The 20,575-nt window shown below is 50.8% G+C and overlaps 4 protein-coding genes across 4 annotated transcripts; 2 read left to right on the top strand and 2 right to left on the bottom strand.

Moving 5' to 3' along the window:
- The first annotated feature begins 3,945 nt into the window (after positions 1-3,945).
- On the top strand, positions 3,946-6,460 carry LOC108863998 (neprilysin-3-like). The gene is made up of 5 exons (XM_018638823.1): positions 3,946-5,079; positions 5,224-5,343; positions 5,425-5,667; positions 5,768-5,989; positions 6,089-6,460. Exons 1-5 carry the CDS (start codon positions 3,946-3,948, stop codon positions 6,458-6,460), a joined length of 2,091 nt encoding a protein of 696 aa, XP_018494339.1.
- Positions 6,461-9,253: 2,793 nt separating this feature from the next.
- Positions 9,254-12,901, bottom strand: eRF3 (eukaryotic translation release factor 3). Its single transcript, XM_003741497.2, has 3 exons — positions 12,486-12,901; positions 10,791-11,184; positions 9,254-10,675 (listed from the first exon to the last, which is right to left on the bottom strand). Exons 1-3 carry the CDS (start codon positions 12,630-12,632, stop codon positions 9,588-9,590), a joined length of 1,629 nt encoding a protein of 542 aa, XP_003741545.1. The 5' UTR covers positions 12,633-12,901; the 3' UTR covers positions 9,254-9,587.
- A 2,754-nt stretch (positions 12,902-15,655) lies between these two features.
- LOC100902494 (coiled-coil domain-containing protein 6) lies at positions 15,656-18,962 on the bottom strand. The gene is made up of 7 exons (XM_003741536.2): positions 18,753-18,962; positions 17,695-17,958; positions 17,468-17,575; positions 17,154-17,337; positions 16,414-16,648; positions 15,932-16,163; positions 15,656-15,760 (listed from the first exon to the last, which is right to left on the bottom strand). The coding sequence occupies exons 1-7, from the start codon at positions 18,960-18,962 to the stop codon at positions 15,656-15,658; spliced, it is 1,338 nt and encodes a 445-aa protein (XP_003741584.2).
- A 189-nt stretch (positions 18,963-19,151) lies between these two features.
- Polr1D (RNA polymerases I and III subunit AC2 l(2)37Cg) lies at positions 19,152-20,224 on the top strand. Its single transcript, XM_003741496.1, has 3 exons — positions 19,152-19,302; positions 19,412-19,532; positions 19,909-20,224. The coding sequence occupies exons 2-3, from the start codon at positions 19,438-19,440 to the stop codon at positions 20,126-20,128; spliced, it is 315 nt and encodes a 104-aa protein (XP_003741544.1). The 5' UTR covers positions 19,152-19,302; positions 19,412-19,437; the 3' UTR covers positions 20,129-20,224.
- Positions 20,225-20,575: the final 351 nt, after the last annotated feature.

Below are 20,575 nucleotides of genomic sequence, written 5' to 3'. Positions count from 1 at the left end.
CGATATCCTTGCTCGCTTCAAACTTCGAGGGCGATACTTCGAGTGTTTTTTTCCCTTCACGAATGGAAATCCTGTCCGTGCATGATGATAGTTTCCGCTAACTATTGTCGCTCGCAGGCCATCTGCTGCCCGAAGGGATATAGCAGACTCATTTTGGATTTTCATTCTCCTTCTTTCGTAGCAAAATCAAATTGTTATTCCGTGAGTCCGTTTAGAGATAGTGGTCAGGTCAGTTCACCGCACGTCATCATGGATCCTCGCGTCGTTTTAGGTGCACTCGTCGAGGAATTCGGCCGAAAACATCAATCACCAAACCTCGAGGAGTCTGCATTGATCCGGCATGTGGCACAGTTGCTCTCGGGTGAGATGGAGATAGTGGAAGAGATCAGAACACCTGCTTTCAATGAAGTTGGAGGCGAACATTGGAACGAAGAAATGGATTTTGGCGACGAGGCGCGAGATCCGCCGGCCTCGGCCAATCAATCTGTCGAGGCATCATGCTCGCGATCAGATGACTCCGGATCGGTCGCTTCGAGCCAGTTGACCGGCGAATCCGGCGGGCCTAGCCCGAAAAGGTGGACTCACAAGCCTCCCCATTTCTCCGATGAGGAATGGCAGGCTTATCTTGCCAAAGCCTATAAGTTCTGGCTCTACAACCCCAGATCCGGACTCGCTCGGAGAACCAGAGCGAAGCCGGGAACTGTGAGAAATCAATATAAGCACATCGCAAATATAGAGATCCTACGCTACTACGAGAGACAGCAGAAGAAGCCGTCTATCCGCACGATCAATAAAGCTGTACTCGATCAATTCTCCACCAGCGTTGCGCGAGGCGCGATAGTTCACGATAGGGATCTTCGACGATGGGCACTCGAGTGCAAACGCCGAATCGATAGCCAGGATGACTTGACGTTCAAAGCGAGCAGGTTTTGGCTCCATCAATTTAAGAAGCGCAATAATATAGTAGCTAGAGCTATCACGCACAAAGTCGGCAAGAATTGGCAGCAGCAAGAAGATCTCAAGACCAAGCTCGCGGCTGACTATGTTCAACAAATCAAGGAGCTAATTGCCACGGAAAAGTTGCAGCCCAATGAGGTCATGAACGCCGATCAGAGTCGGTTTGAAAAAGAAATACACAGCCATCGCACATCGAGCACGAAGGGAAGTCGCGTGGTTCGAGCGGTGGTGGGATCGGCGTCCGCCACTACCCATAGCTATATGATTATGCCAGTTGTGACGATGGCCGGCGAAATTTTGCGACCTATGTATGTTCTGGTTGCAGAGCCGACGGGAAAATTCCCAGGAGCCCGACTACCCGATCCTCCGAATATCCGCGCCTTCGCTGGAAAAACTGCGAACATGAACAAGAGAGACTTGGAGACTTTCTACACTCAAGCTTTCTGGCCGAGTATCCCCCTCCATCAGAAGGAGGTACATTTGATTCTGGACTCCTGGGCCGCCAACCGTGATCATCACTTATCGGACACGCGGAAGAGACCGGGGGTCGACTTTACCAAGAGCTTGATACCAGGTGGATGCACGGGGAAGATACAGCCATTAGACGTCCACTTCTTCAGACAATACAAGTCGTTCGTACATTATATCACCGACAGCACAATTTTCGGCCCGACTACAAAATTTGGCAACGCGACAAGTTTCTGGCTTTGCAGTCTTTCTGCATATACCAATTCAGTGCGGAGCGGTTCAGAAATCTCATCCGCTACGCTTTCTTCAAGGCAGGATACCTGGAAGTAGAGCCTGAATCCTGGATCTCTCCACACAACTATTGCTTCGACTCTATCGAATCGGATTCTTGCTCAAAAACAGACTGTCAAGCTGGCGCTTTCGTTAAGTGCGCTCACTGCGAGAAGATGCTCTGCGCTTCGCATGCAATTTTCGGGGAGCTGCATATCGACTGTACCCGATAATATCCACATGTTCTCTAATGAAGCCTCTCGTTCGATCTTCCTACCTGTACTCTCTCGAATAAATTCTGTGAACGCCTCCACGATCTCAAGCCCTATGGAAAATCATTCAGAAGCCATTCTGGTGCGATTGTCGTCTTCTTCGGGTTCAATCAGGCGGTCGGGGAAGTTGAATGGGGTCTAATGAGCGCGGGCATGAAATTCTGCATCGATCGATCTTGAGCCAATGGCCATCAAAAATGTCCGGGGACCAAGAAAAGCGCGTAGCAAGGTTTCCTCCCCGAGAGCCCTCAGCTTCCATGGGGGCTCCGGGATGCCGGAAAAATATGCTGATTATTCGTCGTTCGACCTAGACCTATCAGGTCCACCGAAAAAAGAAGCTGTTTGGCTCCTGACGAATGAGAGGTTTGTCAGACAATGATCCGCCAATTCGCGAGAAAACTCCGATGTGGCACTTCGGAGCGTATCATGGACTGGACACCATGAACCCTCTTCGGACCGTTGAGCGTAAATCTTGCAAGAATCCCTCAAAGGTACTGGGTCCCAAACAAGAAGGACGGAAACTAATCTCCCGTCGTTCGCTTGGCCGACGATGGACAGAGCCCTCGCCAAGTCCCAAAATCGCTTTATAGGACACTGTTAGCGGAGGTTCCGTGGGTGTCGAGGACCGCCGAAACCGGCGGCAAAAGGAGCTCCGTGGGCATGATGGTCAATTGGATCAAAGCCACCACAATCGTAGATAGGCACCTCTGGCTTCCGACGACGCTTCTGCGGAAAGCATTCACTCAACAGACTCTCACAGCTCGAAGATGAGCTTCAACGGTCTTTCGAAGTTTGGGCGTCGAAGATCTGTGTGACGGTCAATGAGTCCACTTCGGCAAGGCGTTCCAGGATTCCGGTATCCTAGCCGGCAGCCTAAAGAATGAACCCGAGGAGGAAGATCAGGACGTCAATGAGACCGATGAGGTTCGCAGAGGTCTCGAGACTGCAGTCAATCGCTCGAATACCCCTTGGCCCAACTGCTGGAATCGATTGCCAACTATCAAAAAAAAACTGTCTCTGAGAGCTACCGCCCAGAGGACTGGCAGCGCGACACGAACGAGTCATTGCAAAACGCAACTCTTCCATCTACCTCTATTGGTAGCGAGCGGATAGCTGCCCTCACGACTCGCGACGAATCCTGTGTCGTCGTCCTCTCTTGGTGAAATTCGCGATTTGCACCGCAATCTGTTCGGGAGACTCGTATCTATCCGGAGCGCATCATTGCGGGGGTGATTCATGTAAGAATTGACTCACACGGTAGGTATTCAGGTAATCGCCCTCGGCGTCAAGGCCCAAGACTTGTGACTGGACAGCGTACCGCTGCATCAGGCGGAGGAAGACTTGTTGTGCGTCGCTTCTCCTCTTCAGTGGTTCATCCGAGAGCTCCAAGCTCCCAGCCAATCTCATTGGAAAAATATCGCGAGTGCTCTGGGGTTCAAGCAATGTCGCTCTGAAGCACTGAAGCCACGCATTTGTTCTCAAATCTCATGATTTGGAGCTCCCATTCCCAGTGAGAAAATGTGGTCGTACATTCCTTTCCTTCCCCCCCAAACGCTGCACGGCTACCGGCGTGGAGAGTGTTTGGAGCTCTTCCTCGGATTCCTCATCGAAACTTTGGGGGTTCCCGTCCTCGGTAGAAAACTCGACCTAATTCATCGACTCAGATCGAGGAGGGCTCTGCGGAAGAGCCTGATCGTAATCAGCTTCCATTCGCTGAGCGTGCTATTGATGGACGGCGATGAAGTTCGAAAGAGTTCTGTCGATCGATGGCGTTCCGGAACTCCGAGCCCGCCAGCCGGTGACGCAGTTCTTCGTCTTCGAGGACTCCGGGATTCGGGGTCGTCTCACTGACGCGATCCAGTGTGGTTTAGATCAAGACGGGACTCCGTTTTCGCGGGAGCCGCGGGTTTGACGATTAGCTGTTCGGCGTCTGCTGCGGGTGCTCGAAGTTTTCGCTCGATAGGCTTTGCTCCAGCAGATGGGATTCTCGAGGACTTTCTCGGAGTTGGTCGCCCCATTGATCGTCTGTGCGGTGCTTTCTCGGAGCGAGGAGGTCTGCGAAACTGAGAGCTGCCAAGCCATTGCCGAAGGATACAGACTAAATGGGAGCGAATCGGTCGAACCATGTGATGATTTCTTCTCCTACGTCTGTGAGAATTGGATCAAATCTCATCCTTGGTTCGAGGGTACAGAGAGCCTACGCAATGTCAGGATTTCCACGCAACAACGGCTTTCGGAAGTCATCGAAGTTGTTCTCAGCAAGAGACTGAAGAACCTGCAGAAACGTTTTCCGAGCCTACGCGAGTCTGAGGTTCAGGCTTTGAAGTTCTACACGAGCTGTGTCCGGTCCCAAGAAACTCCAAATATGGATATGTTACTGACGACATTGCGGAGATTTTTCCATGACGTTGGACTCGACTTCTTCGACGAAGACCTCTCGGGAACATCCCCGACGGCATTTTCGGTTCTGCTGGCTCTCTCAATCAAGTACGGCATAAGTCCCATTTTCAAGGTGATCGTCGATCACGAATCAATTACTCTGACAAGGAGTTCCCCGCCCAGGGCGGACGATCACGCAACTTTCGAGCATTCAGATATGGAAACTTTCTGGAAAATCCAATTGCTCGAGTACTTTGTCAAAGACGATAAGTACGATATCCGTATCGTGAATCTTCTAGGATCAATGTTCAACGCCCTTCAGATCCAGCTCGATTCGGTGAGCCTGATGAGGATAGGGAGAAATTATTTCGCGATCAAGAAGGCCATAAAGTCTTTATTCAACATCCGAATGCTCAGCTATGACAGAACGCTGGCCGAGTGGGAGACACTCTCGGCGGTTCCCTGGATGAACTACCTCAATTCTCATATGGACAGCGCAGCTAGAGTGCAAGGAAAGCACCGACTCAAAATGGATTCCGCGTACTTCGAGCTTATCGTGACCATCACCACAGACCCGCAGCTGACAACGATCTTCAAAGATTTCATCGCCGTTCACCTCCTGATCAGCGAGTTCGGTGAACTCATCGGTGAAATTTCTCATCGAAGTTTCTGCAGTTTCATGCTCTCGTGTTGGGACCTCCACAAGAAAGTGGAACATCGCTGCGCTGAGAAAGTGAGATGAGCGGCCTGCGTGCTCGTAATCTTTCTTGAGTTAGCTCCCATCTCACGGTATACGATATCCGAGTTGAATCTTCTCCATTTTGTCATCGGAGGAAATCCGTGGAGGAAGTTTTTGGAGACACGAGCTCTGTTCCAGCAGACCATCGAGGAAATGAAATGGACGTCGGTGGCTATCGTCTCGCGAGCGCTCCACACGAGTTACAGCACTTTCACAGTCCGTTATTTATTCAGCCTCTTGAAATGTGTGCTGGTCGAGGTAAATCCGGGAGGTCTAAGCGCTATCCGAACACAACCGCATACGCCGCCGACCGATTCTATAATAATATACTTCTTCCAGGAATTGACTAAGAGAATGGACGTAGACATCACCGTAACTCGCTCTGTTCTGCCTCGAATTCTTCTCTTGCGGGACAGGGTCGCTTTTCCGCGATACCTGGAGAGATATGAAACCACCGAGTATCGAGTATCCATGTCGCAGGAAGACTTCTTGGAAAACATAGTCGCCGTGAAGCGAGCTCGACAGATGAAGGCTCTGTCGGTTTTCGGCGATAGCCTGCATAGGAATGAGCCGATGCTCGAGGTTCTTGCTCCCTTCTTGCATCTCCCAATATAGAACTTGTGCTTCAGGGTCTTATATCGTCAGTTACGTCTGCCTAATACTGTCGTATTCCTCCCGTCAGCACACGCACGCGCTATACTCCACGATCTATGATGACATCTATCTACCGGCCTATATGATGCAGTACCCTTATCTGGTTGAGGGAGCTCCACTCTGGCACAGTTTGGCTGCTTTGGGTTGGGTTGCGGCTCACGAGATCGGCCATGCTTTTGATCTTTATGTCCTCTCCTCGCCCAGAGATTCCCCCCCACAGAATGCATCGGACTTCCAGAGAAAATACGCTGTGCGTGAAGAGACCGTTTTTCTCTCCAGTGTTGAATATCGACATATCGATTGTTTACGTCGGTGGGATAATAATGAAGTAATCGTTCGACCCTTCTAGGAATCTCAGCAATGTTTCGCGGCACAGTTCGCGATACCGGGCAAGAGATCAGGATTTCAAGTTCTAGGGGAGGCCATGGCCGATAATCTCGGATATCGTCTGGTTGTCGAAAGCTTTAAATATCTTCGGCAGAAACGGAAGCTCCCTACTCTGAGACTTCATCGTCTTACTCAAACTCAACTATTCTATGTGACGTTGGCGTTCGTGCAATGCTACGCAACAACAGCCGTGAACATGGATTCCTTGACAGGAGTCCATCCGCCTTTCTACCATCGGGTGAACCGAGGGCTCTCGAACATCGAAGAGTTCGCCAGCGCTTTCCAGTGCCGATCACATCACGCCATGGTGGCCAAGCCCCGTTGCTCCATATGATGAGCGTGATGATTGTTTGATATCTTTTCGATTGAACAAACTAAAGACCTCGATGAGAAGATGTGGAGTTTTCGAACGAACAAACACTGAGGACGATTTGCAGATAGGCAATTATTTGACTGCGCACCTCGAGAATAATCGCCCGCCGATCCCGCTCGATCAAGGAACCGCGAATTTCTTAATGGAGGTCTTAATTCAAAATACCTACTGGGAGTATTCCAACAGTAATGAATATTCGATCACCCATGAAGAAGGACAAGAGTCGGTGTTTTTCTCAGGTAGGTAGTTGAGGACAGCTATATTTTATTGAATGGTCAGGCGCGACTTAGAATGCCGGAAAGTGCAGCTTAGGTTCGCTGAAATTCTAGCTCGTTCGCAAAGTAAGCATACTGTCGTCATTAGCGGCGCATTGCAATAAACTTCCGACAGCTCATCTAGCAAGAAATCTAAACAATATCTATTGACAATATATGGTAACGTTCACTCATGAAAAAATCGCTGTCGATATTGCGGGCGTGAGCATGAAACCCCTGTACAGACATAGTTCGCAGAAACCCTGTTCTCCTTGTGTCGACAGATCGGGATGGCGTTTGTGGTATAATAATTTCCTCGCATCCGACGCAAACAATCCAATACTTGTAGATGTATGTCGATTGAGCATTTCTACCAAATCACATGAGATACACGCCTGCAGAGCCCTCGATCAGCGAACGGAGACTCGGTGAATTACGACGAAGTGCCGATGGAACACTCGATAGTTAAATGACGAAACGGGGTTTCACGAACCGCGCCGAGACTTTCCAACTAAATCAAATTCGTAAACAATGGCTCCTCGGTGGAATATTCAAAATCAGAATCGCTTGACATTCTTCTCCGAGTCGATGTCTCTCTGAATCAGGACTAATCCTCCCATGTCTCACTCAGGGCGAGAAAACTTCAGGGTCGTCTGATTATCATTTTTTTCGAGGATGACATCGACGAAGGATTTGGAAAAAGATGACCAACTGCTTAAAAGATCAGAGCCCGACGCACCGCGCTCCGAGAACGAAGAAAAGATTCGAAAGAGATTACTTATGAAAAATGTGGGTGGTACTAAAATATTCTTCCGCCCAACAACTGAATCATACGACGACGGCGAGGATGACGACAACTTTGCTCTGTCGAGCTCTACTGAAGCTTCCTCTCATTCTACTCGAGCAGAATAATTGATCAGCAACTAATTCCGATGAGGGTCCGATGACATGTTCGACGGCGACCTTCGGAAGAATGGCTACACCGTGAGAGATCTTCTAATCCGTGTTCGAAGTCGGAGTAGCCCTCGGTCTTCTCCCACGAGAGACAGAGAGAGAGAGAAAGAGAGAAATTCGAAGGGGACTGACGTTTTTGCCAATGACATCATGCATTTGGTGAGAGGTTTTGCTTGCGGAAGAGTAGCTTGTTTCCTTAGGTCTAGAGTCAACTTCTTTCAGGTAGGTATCCTGGAGTAAAGGTATGTCGAGAACCAATTTTCTGCGGTATTCTGTCTCGCTCCACTGAAGCACGACCGATGAATCCTTGACGGAATATAGTCTTCGATCGTTCGAGCAGTTCATAGCGAACGATCTCTGTCCCTCCTCCGTACATGCGAGCTCAGAATCGATTGCTGACGGCGAACGAATGCCTCCCATCGGAAGTTTCCTGGGGAAAATCCGGGCAACTCGAATCGTCGTGTTCGATCACCCGCTCGCGTCATGAGTAGGTCAGCTACTTGAAGTGAGCTCGCCACGGCTGAAGACCTCGAAGCCGAAGACATCCGAGAAGCAGCACACGGTATCATCAAGTCTGTATGATCGCCAAGGGAGAGCGGATCGAATTCGTCGATCCCCGAGCGCTTGCGCTCTCCGTATCTCCGATACAATCTACCCGGTAGCAAGATATCTTTAGCGATGGAATTTCCTCGAGCCACGTTCAACCCGACTCGGCTTAGTTATGCTGAATGAAGGAGAGTCGATCCTCGGGCTCGAAGGTCGACAGCGTGGTAACGACGGAGGGCGCGATCGGAACTTCGTGAGGAGACTGAAGAGCAGCTACCCGTTTTTTTCCGGGTGGTCCCACATGGACCTGCTCCCTTCGTCAGATGTTCGGCTTCTGTCGAGAAGGAGTTGTCCATCGAAAAGCCTGTAGCGGAACATTGTTGTTGTCGTTTATGTTGATGGATTTGAAGATGCTTCCGTTGGTGTTCACGACAGCCTCTGGAAAGTCCTCAGTCAGGTCCATGGGAACCACAGAGTTGTTGTTCGTCGCACTTTCAGTTGTCTGCGGAGAAAAATCGTCTACAATCAGAGATCGGCTTCCCTCCTTGTTTCTCGAAGTCATCACGTCGAGTTGCACATGAATACAATCAATGAATCAACGGAATCATCGAGAACTCACCAAGCTGGTCATCATTCTCTTTGCGGCACCTGGATGATCCGCGGAGGGGATCCAGACGTCACCAGTGGGCCGACGCGGAGAACCATTGGTGCCGGAGCCATTGCTGCGGCTGTCACCTAAAATAATCCTCGTGTTAAGCGGCGCTGAAATATTCAGGGAGTCCCGCTCCGAGGAGCGAACAAGCGTTCCTAATCCTTGTAGATTCTTTGAATAGATTCCCCGGTGAGCCGATTACATCGTCGATACAACAGATCTTCCGCGGAATGTCCAGAGAAAGAAGTCTTCGGACCGAATGGCGATCATGGATCGAATGCTCCCAATGAGGTCAATCGGGAAAGGTGAAGAAGGAGCTTCTCTCGCATAGTAAAATTCAATGTCTCGTAGCACACAAAAAAAAGAAAATTTATTGCAATGATGGTCAAATCGAACTCTGATCAACTAGGTACGTGTGATACCATTTAAGACAGATCGATCGGCCGTCTAATGTACGAGCTACGCTCCCTCCTTCTTAACGTATGGAGTTGTAGTGTCTCCAGAGCGGAGTCGAGAAGCGCTCTTCCTCTAAGTTTCCCAGAGTATCTTCCCCAGCGACAGCAGCTCCATAAACTTACGCACCATGAGCGAGCACGGCTGCAGCTTCGCGGTCCCGTTTGAGACCAACTCTTTCCGACGAATTCACGCTGTTACTGAGGGCTCTGTTGGGAGCGCCCGGCAGTCATTCGACAACACGGAGCACTTTCCCGATGGCGATGGTGCGACCCTCGTCTCGGAGTGTGAAACGTCCCATCTGGGGGAAAAGCTTAAAAGGCTCGACGCAAACCACGCCCGCAGTCTCTAAACGCATTATGGCGGCCTGATCTTGCTTCACGAAACGTGGCTTCATCTGTCCTTTCTCGTTCGTTTTCCGGTCCACCAAGCAGATGATCGCTTTCACAGATACTTCCTCGACGGCAGCGTGGATGTGGAGAACGGCCGAATATCCCGAACAGATGATGGACTTGTGTTCGAGGATGACGACCTGGGCATCGAATATCTTGGCGACCTTGCACGGCTTCTCGATATCGCACAAGACAAATCCGGCGGAGACCTCTTCTTCCTCGACGCCTTTGAGTTTAACCTTGACGTTCTCGCCGGACTTGACTTGCTGGACCTCGTCTTCGTCGTTCCACAGTTGGAGAACTTCGACTATTTTCCGGTTGGGCATCAGCAGCAGCTGGTCGCTCCGATCGCACATCCCGCTCTCGACTTTGCCGTAACAGACAGTGCCCATGTCCTTGTACTTGTCGACTACGGGCATGATGAACGGCCCGTCCAAATAACGCTCGATCGGTTTCAGATCATCGATGTACGGGAGGAAAGCCGGTCCCGAATACCACGGACACTCGCTCGAGGAAACTGGATCCTTGAGGCCGGCCCCGTTCAGACCGGAGCACGGCATGAACACCACTTCGGTCTTGGGGTTGAAACCGCACTTCTTGAGATACGGTAGGAGTTTGTCGCGGCATTCGTTGAACCTCGTCTCGGACCAGTTCACGGTGGAGTCGTCCATTTTGTTGATCAGGACAACAAGATGCTTGACACCGGCAGTCTTGGCAAGCATTGCATGCTCTCTGGTTTGCCCACCGCGCTCGAAACCAGTCTCGAACTCGCCTTTGCGAGCCGAAATTACCAGGACTGCGATGTCGGCTTGACAAGCTCCACCGATCATGTTCGGCACAAACGACCTGTGCCCCGGCGCATCGAGCAAGGTGAAGTGCTTGTTGTCGGTTTCGAAGTACGCGCGGCCGCACTCGACCGTTTTGCCTGCAATCAAGTGAAACGATGAGGTACTTTCTCTCCCGGACAGTTCCGCTCGATGCGATGGTCCCCGACCGCGTCCAACGGAATTAGACAACCGAAAAACGTCGAAGTCGCTCACCCTTGTCGCGTTCTTCCTGGTTCGTGTCGAGAGCCCACGAGAGGTACCAACTCTCTCGGTTTTTCTCTTTAGCCTCTCGTTCGTACTTCTCCAGGGTACGTTTGTCGACCATGCCCGTGAGATAGAGCAGTTGTCCACCGAGAGTACTCTTGCCGGCGTCGACGTGTCCGATGAACACGAGGTTCAAATGCTGTTTACGGGGACCTTCTTCAACTCGTTTCTTCTCCTTTTTGGGCTTCGGAGCGATTTCTTCTTCAGGAGAGATGCCCTCCTCAGGGGACGGGTTCTCTCGCGACGGCGAACTACTGTCGTCTGCGTTGACGCACTCCCAATCTGCAGGGGGCTCCCCATTGTTGTTGGTTTCGGACAAGGGCGATTCCTTGTCGAGGATATCCTGCAACGAAAAATAGCATCGACTTAGCTTCCGAGGACTTATACTCGAGCGACCGGAGCGATGCATCGAGTTTGAAACCCATTCTTCACGCATCTTTCAAACTGTCGCGCTCGAAGAGCGAGAGCTGGGAGAATGAATGAGGAGATTCACTTGAAATCCTCTCCGCAAACAGGACGTTCCCGCATCCATCCGCACCTATTACGTTCAGAACAGTAAACCTGGTCTACAGAAGGAGTTCGGGGAATTCAACGGAGGGACGATTGCACCCCGTGGGCCATGGATCGATGGTCGGATGTGCGTTCATATGCCTCCATCCGTCCGTCGCACCTGCTCTGGTCCACATTTAGAGTTTTCAAGACGATATCCATTGAGATTTCAGCACAGCGCGACGATCCAATGCTCGTCCCGCTCAAGCCCGCGCTCAGGTTCGAGAAATGCCGAGGGTTCGAGTTTTTAGAATCATGTTCAGTCACAGCCACCAAACTGATAGTGGGTATTCAAGACTGAAGATTGAGGCTTCCTCGGAGGACAACTGAGATCCCGACGTGAGAGTCCCCCTCGATCCCGAAAAGTATCGGAAGAACTTCGAGATCACGGGGCACTCGATAGAGTCGGGGCATTCTTTAGTTTTGCCAGAAGTTGTCGTGATTTGCCAAAGCAAAGTCGCCATTTTGTCGTTTCACCGAAAACCAGAATATCGATCTCAAGAACCGTAGATGCAGCCAACTCATGAATGTCCTCAAGCCAATGAAGTCTGATATGATACCGCCTGCGAACCGTGACGCGATCCGCGAGACTTCCCGAGTCCCGAGCTAAATCATCAATTCATTTCTGCAAATAGAACCACGAGAGGAACGGCTCCTCCGGCCGCCAGACGGCAAACGAGTGACCTGAATAGCAACGGTATAACGTGCTCCTTGTGAAGAACATATGGCAAACCGTCAGAGATCCGAGACTCGTTTCGTGGAGTATTCCAGTGACCTTATCGAACGCAAGTCGAGTGACTTCCCGAAATTTAGACGAACAGACGAATTCCGTTTGGGTCCGCAATGCGTTTCCTAGTCACGCCGGAACACGCGGCTCGGTTAATAATCCAATATTCAGCTAGTTTGGCACGCAGTTTCATCATTTCGAGAACACGAATTGCAAATTTATCGCTCAGCAGACGGGTACCAGATCCTCATTGGAGGTGCGTACGGCTGAATCAGAAATATCACGCGAATCTCCTAAGTCCGCTCTCGGCGTGCTCTGAGCTGGCAGGCATGTCTAGGCGCTACACTCACGGATGCAGTGATATTTACCTGGCTGTCTGGAAGACTTCCAGATCCTGGAGCTGGCTGACCCGGTGGAGACATGAACGACGGTACGAAGACTGGTGCATCGACGTTCAACTTCGTGAACTGTCCGCTAAGCTTATCGTCGGCGTCCCAGCTTTCTGCGGGCTCCATCTGTCTGCGGTGTGTGGTGTCGTCTGTGTGACTTGGTGTGCGTTCTCAGGAGACGCCTGCAGCGCTCAAAAACTCGACAGTGGGGCAATTTTCAGACCGGGCTGTGCTCGTGAAGCGACGACGCCCAGACGCAGAGTCTTTTCTTCTGAGGCTCTCTCACAGAGCTTCGCAGCGTCTATACGCGAGCTCGTAGACTCCACACAACCAATACGTATTATCGTCGTCGTCGTTGTCGTCGTCACACCACCACCACCATCACTGACGATGATGACAATGATCCGGGCGGGCATCGTGTTGCTTGAGCCGTCGCGAATCTCGGCAGGTTCGGTACGAAACCGCCCGAATCGCGTTTGAGCCTCCCTGTGCGGATCATCGTCATCATGGCTCCTACATCCATCGAACGCCCCGCGCGCGAAACCGCGGGGCGGCATGATGTCGCCCCGGCGCCGTCTGCGTGCTGCCCTCCAAGTCCTCAGCCGGTAGAAGTATGCAGCATTCCTCGGAGGGCCAATGTGTAATCTGAGTGGGTAGTTGGAGTTACGACCTCAATTTCCGCCATGGTAGAGCTCCGTCAGTCCTGGCTCTGAGCTCCAACGGGAACCTTCTCTACTAGGGAAAAGGGAAGTCATGGGGGCGGGAACGCTTCGGATTCAGATCGACGTGCCCTTGCCTCGGCCTGGGGACAGAACGCATTTTCCGTGCGCCATGAGATGCTTGATAAGCTCAATAAAGCAGCTTGACTATCCAACTCGCCGGAGTCGCATCCTGATCCCGGACTGATGCATCCCTTCATCGAAGTTTTCGGCTAGAGCTGAATTAGCGTCGATTTCTATCTCAAATCATGAGTTCATCTCGAACAAGTCCTGATTCTTCGGTGGCGTTCATTATAATTGCTTCGATTAGCGGATCCTTCTCCTTAGAACGTGTAGAAGACGGGAGAGGAGGAGTGACCCTGCGTATAGAAAATACCATAATGGGCGGATACCCGTGGTATGAATTGGCGGAGGACGTCCACATCTGAGTGAATACAAGGAACTGGAACAAAGCGCAGCACAAACCTTGGAGGAGAAGGATGTCTCGGAAACCAAGCCGTCGGATATACAACAATATTTGAAGAGAGAAATGAGGACTGACCGCGGTCGGCATTTATAACAATGAAAGAGGTACCACCCCACTCGTATCAGCGAGCGCAGGGAAGCTTCCGACTTCCGACTCGGAAAACCCGAACTGTGTTCAAGAATATCCACCCACGCTGTTCTTCGTGTGGGAGGACGAAGGAATTAGCCAGCACGATCTATTAGATTGTACCCCATGTCGCCTCGATGGAGGGTATCTGACGCCGTAAAAAATGCGGCTCCAGAAGCTCCTGGACTGTGGAGTGCTGCGAAATACCAAGGAACGACTAGACGAAAGGGAGCAACACACACCGATCTGCCCACAAATGCCCCCGAGCTGGAAGGGATACTGTCCGTCGATACAGTATCGCGGGATCATATGGATCAATAAAACCATCAGGCATGACGCGTATCTTCACGGGACTTCATGCCCGTAGCATCACCCGAGAGCATCGCTCAGCCGCGGGGCATGGCCTCCTTCCTCCCAGCGCTTCCCTCGTGAGCATCATTCGCTAAATCTGAGACCACAAAGCTGGCTTAAAATGACTGACTTGGTACCGGAACCACGGGTTCGCCTCACGCGCTGTATCATTCAGACATCCCGGTACTGCGTCCGTAATCATATTTTTAATGCGAAGAAGAGACTTGTGTCTCCTGCCTCCATTCCCTATGAATATCGAATGAGAACACGGCCAATCGGTTTTAATCGCCTGTAATGATCATATAATATCATGGAACATCATGCTCATCGGTTGGATTTAGAAACCGTAGTGTCTTTTTCTCGTACTTATGTACAGCTTTCATTCAAGTGTTTTTGTTTTTCCCTTTTCCCTATATATGCATCCATGAAGGTATTTATAGCAGTAATATGTACCTATTGTGTTATATTTAATTCAATCATCAATTTGTCGCATCATGCGACCGTCGCTAGGAGGTCAGTCTACAATTGACCCAGCAGGAGGCAATTCCGTTCCGGTTCTCCCTACCTGTTGTTCCCTTCTCCCTGGTCAGCTTCAACGACCTAAAATCTTGCAATGGTGGTGGCAAGGGGTGTGAGAGAGAATGAATAGACAGGTAGCGTTCGACTGCAGGTCCGCAAGAAAAATAGGATCATATCGGCTGTGGTACTCACTTGTTCCTTGTCATGGACAGACTCAAAACAAGATACCGGAATCGGTTGATTCGAATTGTTCTTCCGCATGAAGAAATCCCGCCCCGTCAACCTCCGAGGTTCTCTCACTTGTATCGACAAATCTTTTCGGCAAAGAAAAATGTTTGAACGCCCTCAGGTCAATATTTCCGAATAATCTCGACCGATGAACTTCTCTCTTCAGCGTCCCAATCGCCCCGGGGAAGGAACCTCGACGGAGCGGTCACTAATCGGGAGCAGATTCCGAACACGGAATATTGGAACGAGGCGAGGGCTTCCCGAAGTTGTGACGAACGATGCAGAGTCGAAATAAGATCCGGTTAATTGGATTCGCGTGTTCTCTCTAAAAGAGTACTTCTCAGTATCGCAGACTGTAGCTTCTCGCGAACACGTTCCGGGAGCGTGCTCGAGAATTCGGTGGCTTCACTCATACTCGGCTTCACATAACGAGGGCCCGGCTGACCCTGGAATCCTCGCTTCTATTCCTACTATTTCGAAGAATGTCCGATCCTCGTTTTTCACTCCTGTGCTCTGCCTTCGACGTTCAGAGTGACACGCCGGGACAGAATCGACATGACCCCAAGGGGGAGAATCACATTGGACGCGGGCCAATGCTCCCGACATCGCTGACTCATGAATTAAAAAACCGATTCTAGCCGAATCGCCGCGTTGGGGCTTGATTTGGAAAATCCGATTCCACGAAGCATTATGGGTTCGAATTGTTGTGTTCTGATCAGAGTTCTTCTCGTAATTCTATTTTAGTAACCGGGCCGGGAGGTGTCCATGGGTGATGCCGGAGGCCCCATGAGGTTTACGGGACTTGTTGAAGTTGCTGCTGGTATGCGAGACTGCCAAGCCGATCCCTAGAACAGCGTGAGCGTCACTCGAACGATAAATTGCTGATGCCTCGTGATATCTCTCTCGTTTAAACATTTCCGCTTCTTACGCTCCCTTCCTTCAGGGCCCGATGCCAGAAAATTATCGAATCAAACTCAACCACAGAAGAATCACAGAAACTAATTGGGACAGAGTACACTCACAGCAGCCGACCCCGTTGCCGGATGATTGGGCGGGAGCATAGAGGAAACTTGCTGAGGATTCGCTTCTCTGTGGCCGACGTGACTCAGAGCGGACACCGGAGCTGTTGTCATCGGAAATAAGACTGGTTGTTGACACGTGGGGCAACATCTACCGTGGAACGAGCCCATCGGACTCCCTGGGCGGAAAGAACTCGATGACACGCCCCCAGGAGCCGGGGAGATCGATCTGAGGAGGGGGAAACATTCGTCATAGCGTGATCATGCTTCACTGATTCCCGTTCGTTTGATCGCGCGTTCCGATGACTTCAATTACGGCACCGTTATGAAACGCTCCGTCGAATCCAAATGGCTCGATGCGCAGGACATTCGGGATTCGAGCATGAGCGAGTCATGGCAGGGTCGAAGACCGAATTCAAATGCCCACGGAGAAACCCCCTCCGGAGAAAATTCACGAATCGACTTTCATATGAACTCACCTTTGACCTGGGCCCGCATACGGAATAGGCGACGACACTGCACGACTCCTTGCCACGCAATGACCTTCATTGAAAATTCGCTCCTCGTCCATCTCCAACGAGGATTCACTCTCAGAGAGATGGCGGCACAGCTGCTCGCGTCTCTCGACTTCCATCTGAAGCTTTCTCTGGAGACGGAAATTCTCTTCTTTGATTTGTTTCTCCTCTTGGGATAGTTGAGCTATCTTTTCAGCATCTGCGAATGGAAGGAACGGACATTAAATTGATTGAGTTGGCGGGAGACAAGGGTTCTGGAGCCTCTTCCGCGCTAAGGACGAATGAGTCTCAATGTGCTTAATTAGTGTAAGCAGAAAGAGTACTGCTCGTTCCGCCTCAATCTTTTTCCCCCGGCGCATCCCGTCTATGGAATGCCCTCCCCCCTCATGTCTCCCCTTCAACGTATGATCCTAAAGTCTTCAAATCGAACACTATACGCTCTTTCCCTTCAGGTAGAGAGCCTTCGGTTTTTCTTAGCGGGTATTATTTACATGAGGCCCACATTCCAGTTGAATTTTCCACTCTTCTGGGTGGTGCGTCAATGCATTTTCTCCTATGGCTCTTTTAGCCATTCCTCCTACCTCCCCCTCAGTTTCCCTCCCCCTTCTCGCACTCGCAGTTTCTTTCGGGAGTTATAGGGTAACCCCTCTGCGAGCTGCTCGACCAAAAAAAATGTCCGTTGGGCGCGAATACTCTCCACTCACTCTCACGGCCGGTCTTGTGCAATAGTGTTTTGAGTCGATTGACTTCTTGCTTCAGATTTCGGATGTTCCGGGTCATTCCCGCAGGATCGGGATTCGGTGGTCGAGGCGGAGCCACGTCTGATCGGGGAGACGGCGGAGCACTTATTGGTTGATCCAGTTTCTCCTGGAGACTGCGCTTTTCAGCCTGAAATCCAGAGTTTGATAGCTGAACTTATCAGAGGAATCCAGGGCAATGATCCAGGACTTCTGCCAGCACTAACCAATGCATGACGGAACTGTGACATTGATTCAGGGAAAACTTGAGGATGACTTACTTCGAGGGTGTCCATCCGCTTCCAAAGTCTGTTTACCAGCGCTTCTTGCTCCTGTTCTAGAGTGCTCTCCAGCTCAACTTTCTCCCGTCTCAGCTGCTCGAGATTGTTCTGAAGGGCAGAATTTCGTTTTTGGCCTCTGGATTGAACCGATGTTCGTCTACTCCTTCCGGGTCGAGCCAGGAACACGGAGAGGTGCCACAATGGCTAAAAATCTTCCATGCGCTCACCTGTTTCGTGAGGGTGTCGGCTTCGAGCCTCTCAATCTTTCGCATCAACTTATTCACCAGAGCCTCCTGCTCGTGCTCGAGGCTTTGTTCGAGTTGGACCTTTTCCTGCCTGAGTTGTGTCAACTTCCTCGACAAATCGTTCGTGAGGCATTCCTCTTCTTGTTCGTAGTTCTGGCAGAGGGTCTCCTTCTCACGCTTCAGAGCCTGGATCTTCTTAAGTAGAGTGTTGCTAATATACTCTTCCTCTTGCTCCGCTTTTGCTTGCTGAAAGCATTGAGAAGACACCTGAACAACCTGCCACTCTGTCACCTTTACTTCGACGACTTGCTTCTCGGGGGTGTCACCGAGTCAGATGATTTCTGGTACTCGGCTGGGGGCATTCAGTCGAGACGTGATATTCGATATGATTTTCCGCCCCTCTCAAATCCCCGCCCCCTCCCCTTCCGAGGTGAAGATTGTGAGGACTTCTGGCATCGCATCCCAAGTGATGGCTGCAAGACTCAGGCGCTGTGTATTCCTCTGTTGAATGATGACCGATTCAATCATCTCTTCAACTATGAATATTCAATTCGCGCCGCAGTCTCGCGAACCGGTTTATCAGATATGATCAACATTGACCATCTGCGATGTGAAGCCCAAATTCATCGCAGATGACCATTCGCGCGAAATCGAAACGAACCAATATAGTAGGATCATTCATCGATTTCCGTACTAAAAGTTTCGAGGCTCGATGCGGAATCTGGCTCAAGCCGGTGGACATTTAGAGAGCCAGTAGAGGTTATTGTACTTTCTTCAGGCACCGGTTCGTCTTCCGAGCCGTGAGATCAAAGAGAAGCGAAGCACATGGTGGGGTGAAATTCTTCAAATTGGCTTGGAGCACGCTCGACCCCGGTCATCGAAAGCTTGTGTCCCGTAGAAGCCATGGACGGCGAGAGTCGAGAAGCTCCTCGAATAAATCATCGGATCAGTGAGCTCCGCAATTCCTGCGGGTAGGGGAGAAACCGAAAAGGCCTAAATATCTGTAGCGACTATGCGCAACGAGCCTGAGGGGAACTCACAATGTTGACTGAAGCTCTGCGGAGCTCGGTATTCTCCTCCTGGAGCTGCTTAACGCGGAGGCGATAGGTCTCGAGCTCTATTTTGAGTACGCGATTCTCTTGATAGAGAGAATCGATTCTTTTCTGAAATTGCTCTCGAGTCATAGGACTCGGAGCGACCATTAAACCATCGACGGAGCTAGAATCCGATTCGCTTGCACTGTCTGCCATCGCTGTGCGTTTTTTCCGAATCAGGTTCCAGATGCTCAGAGCTGCTCGAAAGGCCGCTTCCTTGGCGTACAACGAACACTATGTAACAACTTATATCTGCAATACGAACACCGTCAACTAGCGTCAACAACCAACGGATTGAAATATTCCGTCATTTAAGGCTCTAAAGCGCGGAGACTGCTCCGTGCTGGGCTTGTGGTGGTGAGTTGTGTGGGATTGATCGCGGCTCCGCATTCTCATGAACACACACGAGGTGATCGCCCGGCAGAGTGCGTCCAGTCGCGCCCCGCGGAATTAAGTTGGAGTTCGTGAGGCTCGTACTTCTTCATTTCCGAGACCGGTAAGCCTGGTGGTCGAATACCACTACAACGTAGCCGGTGTTCGACCCACTACCCCGTGGGTCTGGGGGTTAGGCTCCTTCTAATCCCCCTCGTATTCTCCTCCCGTAGTCAGCTGTTTTGGGAGAGTCTCTACTATGGAAACGCTGAAGATTGTTCATACGAACGAGGATGAAACGTGCATGACTTTCTTGTTGGAGAACGAAGATCACACACTTGGAAACGCATTGCGGTGAGTTTGGGGCTTGTTCTGGCATTCCGGTATTTTTGGGCTCGTCTCCCGACTGACTTTCGTGGCTCCAGCCTGGTCGGACTATAGTGTGCCCGCGCTACAAGGGGACCCAGTACAGCACATTATTTGGGGATGCCTAGCGACCGCGCGGAATGGTTCTCATTCAGGAGAAATTATTCGACCCTCTTCAGACGAAATTTCCAGTTTCCAAGTGATTCCTCGTACGAGGTTCCGAAGTCTTCGCGAATTAGAATGGCGCATCGACAGAATCCTGTTCAATGCCGCCTCATGAGGTGGCTGTCGTCTCTGATGTCGTGTGATTATGGGCGAGGTGACCAATTTCGCCCAGCGATTAATTTAATTTATGAATTTGCAGGTGTATGATAATGAAGAATCCTGCGGTCCAGTTTTGCGGATACGCTATTCCCCATCCCTCAGAGAGAACGATCCATGTGAGGATACAAATGATCAATGGGTCAGCTATCGACGCCCTTGAGAAAGGATTTCAGGATCTCAGGGATATGATGGAACACATCCATGCCACCTTTGAAGACACGATCTCAGCCTACAAAGAAGAAGTTGCAATGCAGGAATAGATGGATCGATGAAAGAAGAACGCCGGGGATACCGGTGATTCCAGAGTGAGATGTGTAAGTCTGTAAATAAACACCATCGGGTTGTGGAGAAGCTCTCGGAAACTCGAAAATCTTCGTTCATGTTCCTACCGAGGGTCCGTCCTGACAGTGAGTATGCGATACCGACTCAAGATGACTCTCGATACCATGGATCTAGATTCATCAAGCCTCTCTTGGGAAGATCGGCGTCAAGATTCATATAGATGACAGGCATTCCTATGTAAGTCTCGAAACTCCGACTCGCCAACCGCCCTACGATTCGCATTGATCTGGCTTCGGCATCAGATCATTCTCGCGGTTCGGATGTTTCGACATGTCTTCAATGAATCGACAGGGTAGCCAAGTTTGTCCCAGAAGATCGGGGCCTTCTACGGGTTCCGAGCGTATGGGCCTGATTGGGCGTTTTCT

This window comes from Galendromus occidentalis, unplaced genomic scaffold (genome assembly GCF_000255335.2).
Source record: "Galendromus occidentalis unplaced genomic scaffold, Mocc_1.1 scf7180000077183, whole genome shotgun sequence".
NCBI lineage: Eukaryota > Metazoa > Arthropoda > Arachnida > Mesostigmata > Phytoseiidae > Galendromus > Galendromus occidentalis.
Note: the sequence above shows the minus strand (reverse complement) of the source record. Positions and strands in the feature narration are given on the sequence as shown.

What these genes read in the sequence shown, in the direction of transcription:
- LOC108863998 (XM_018638823.1), top strand. Translation starts at nt 3,946, where the DNA reads ATGGGATTCTCGAGGACTTTCTCGGAGTTGGTCGCCCCATTGATCGTC. An exon ending in TGAAATGTGTGCTGGTCGAG is followed by an intron (nt 5,344 to 5,424) that starts GTAAATCCGGGA and finishes TACTTCTTCCAG; the next exon opens with GAATTGACTAAGAGAATGGA. An exon ending in GGAATGAGCCGATGCTCGAG is followed by an intron (nt 5,668 to 5,767) that starts GTTCTTGCTCCC and finishes TCCTCCCGTCAG; the next exon opens with CACACGCACGCGCTATACTC.
- eRF3 (XM_003741497.2), bottom strand. Translation starts at nt 12,632, where the DNA reads ATGGAGCCCGCAGAAAGCTGGGACGCCGACGATAAGCTTAGCGGACAG. An exon ending in GAAGTCTTCCAGACAGCCAG is followed by an intron (nt 11,185 to 12,485) that starts GTAAATATCACT and finishes TTTTCGTTGCAG; the next exon opens with GATATCCTCGACAAGGAATC. An exon ending in CCAGGAAGAACGCGACAAGG is followed by an intron (nt 10,676 to 10,790) that starts GTGAGCGACTTC and finishes ACTTGATTGCAG; the next exon opens with GCAAAACGGTCGAGTGCGGC.
- LOC100902494 (XM_003741536.2), bottom strand. Translation starts at nt 18,962, where the DNA reads ATGGCAGACAGTGCAAGCGAATCGGATTCTAGCTCCGTCGATGGTTTA. An exon ending in CCGACACCCTCACGAAACAG is followed by an intron (nt 17,576 to 17,694) that starts GTGAGCGCATGG and finishes TCTGCCCTTCAG; the next exon opens with AACAATCTCGAGCAGCTGAG. An exon ending in TATGCGGGCCCAGGTCAAAG is followed by an intron (nt 16,164 to 16,413) that starts GTGAGTTCATAT and finishes CCCCCTCCTCAG; the next exon opens with ATCGATCTCCCCGGCTCCTG.
- Polr1D (XM_003741496.1), top strand. Translation starts at nt 19,438, where the DNA reads ATGGAAACGCTGAAGATTGTTCATACGAACGAGGATGAAACGTGCATG. An exon ending in ACACTTGGAAACGCATTGCG is followed by an intron (nt 19,533 to 19,908) that starts GTGAGTTTGGGG and finishes ATGAATTTGCAG; the next exon opens with GTGTATGATAATGAAGAATC.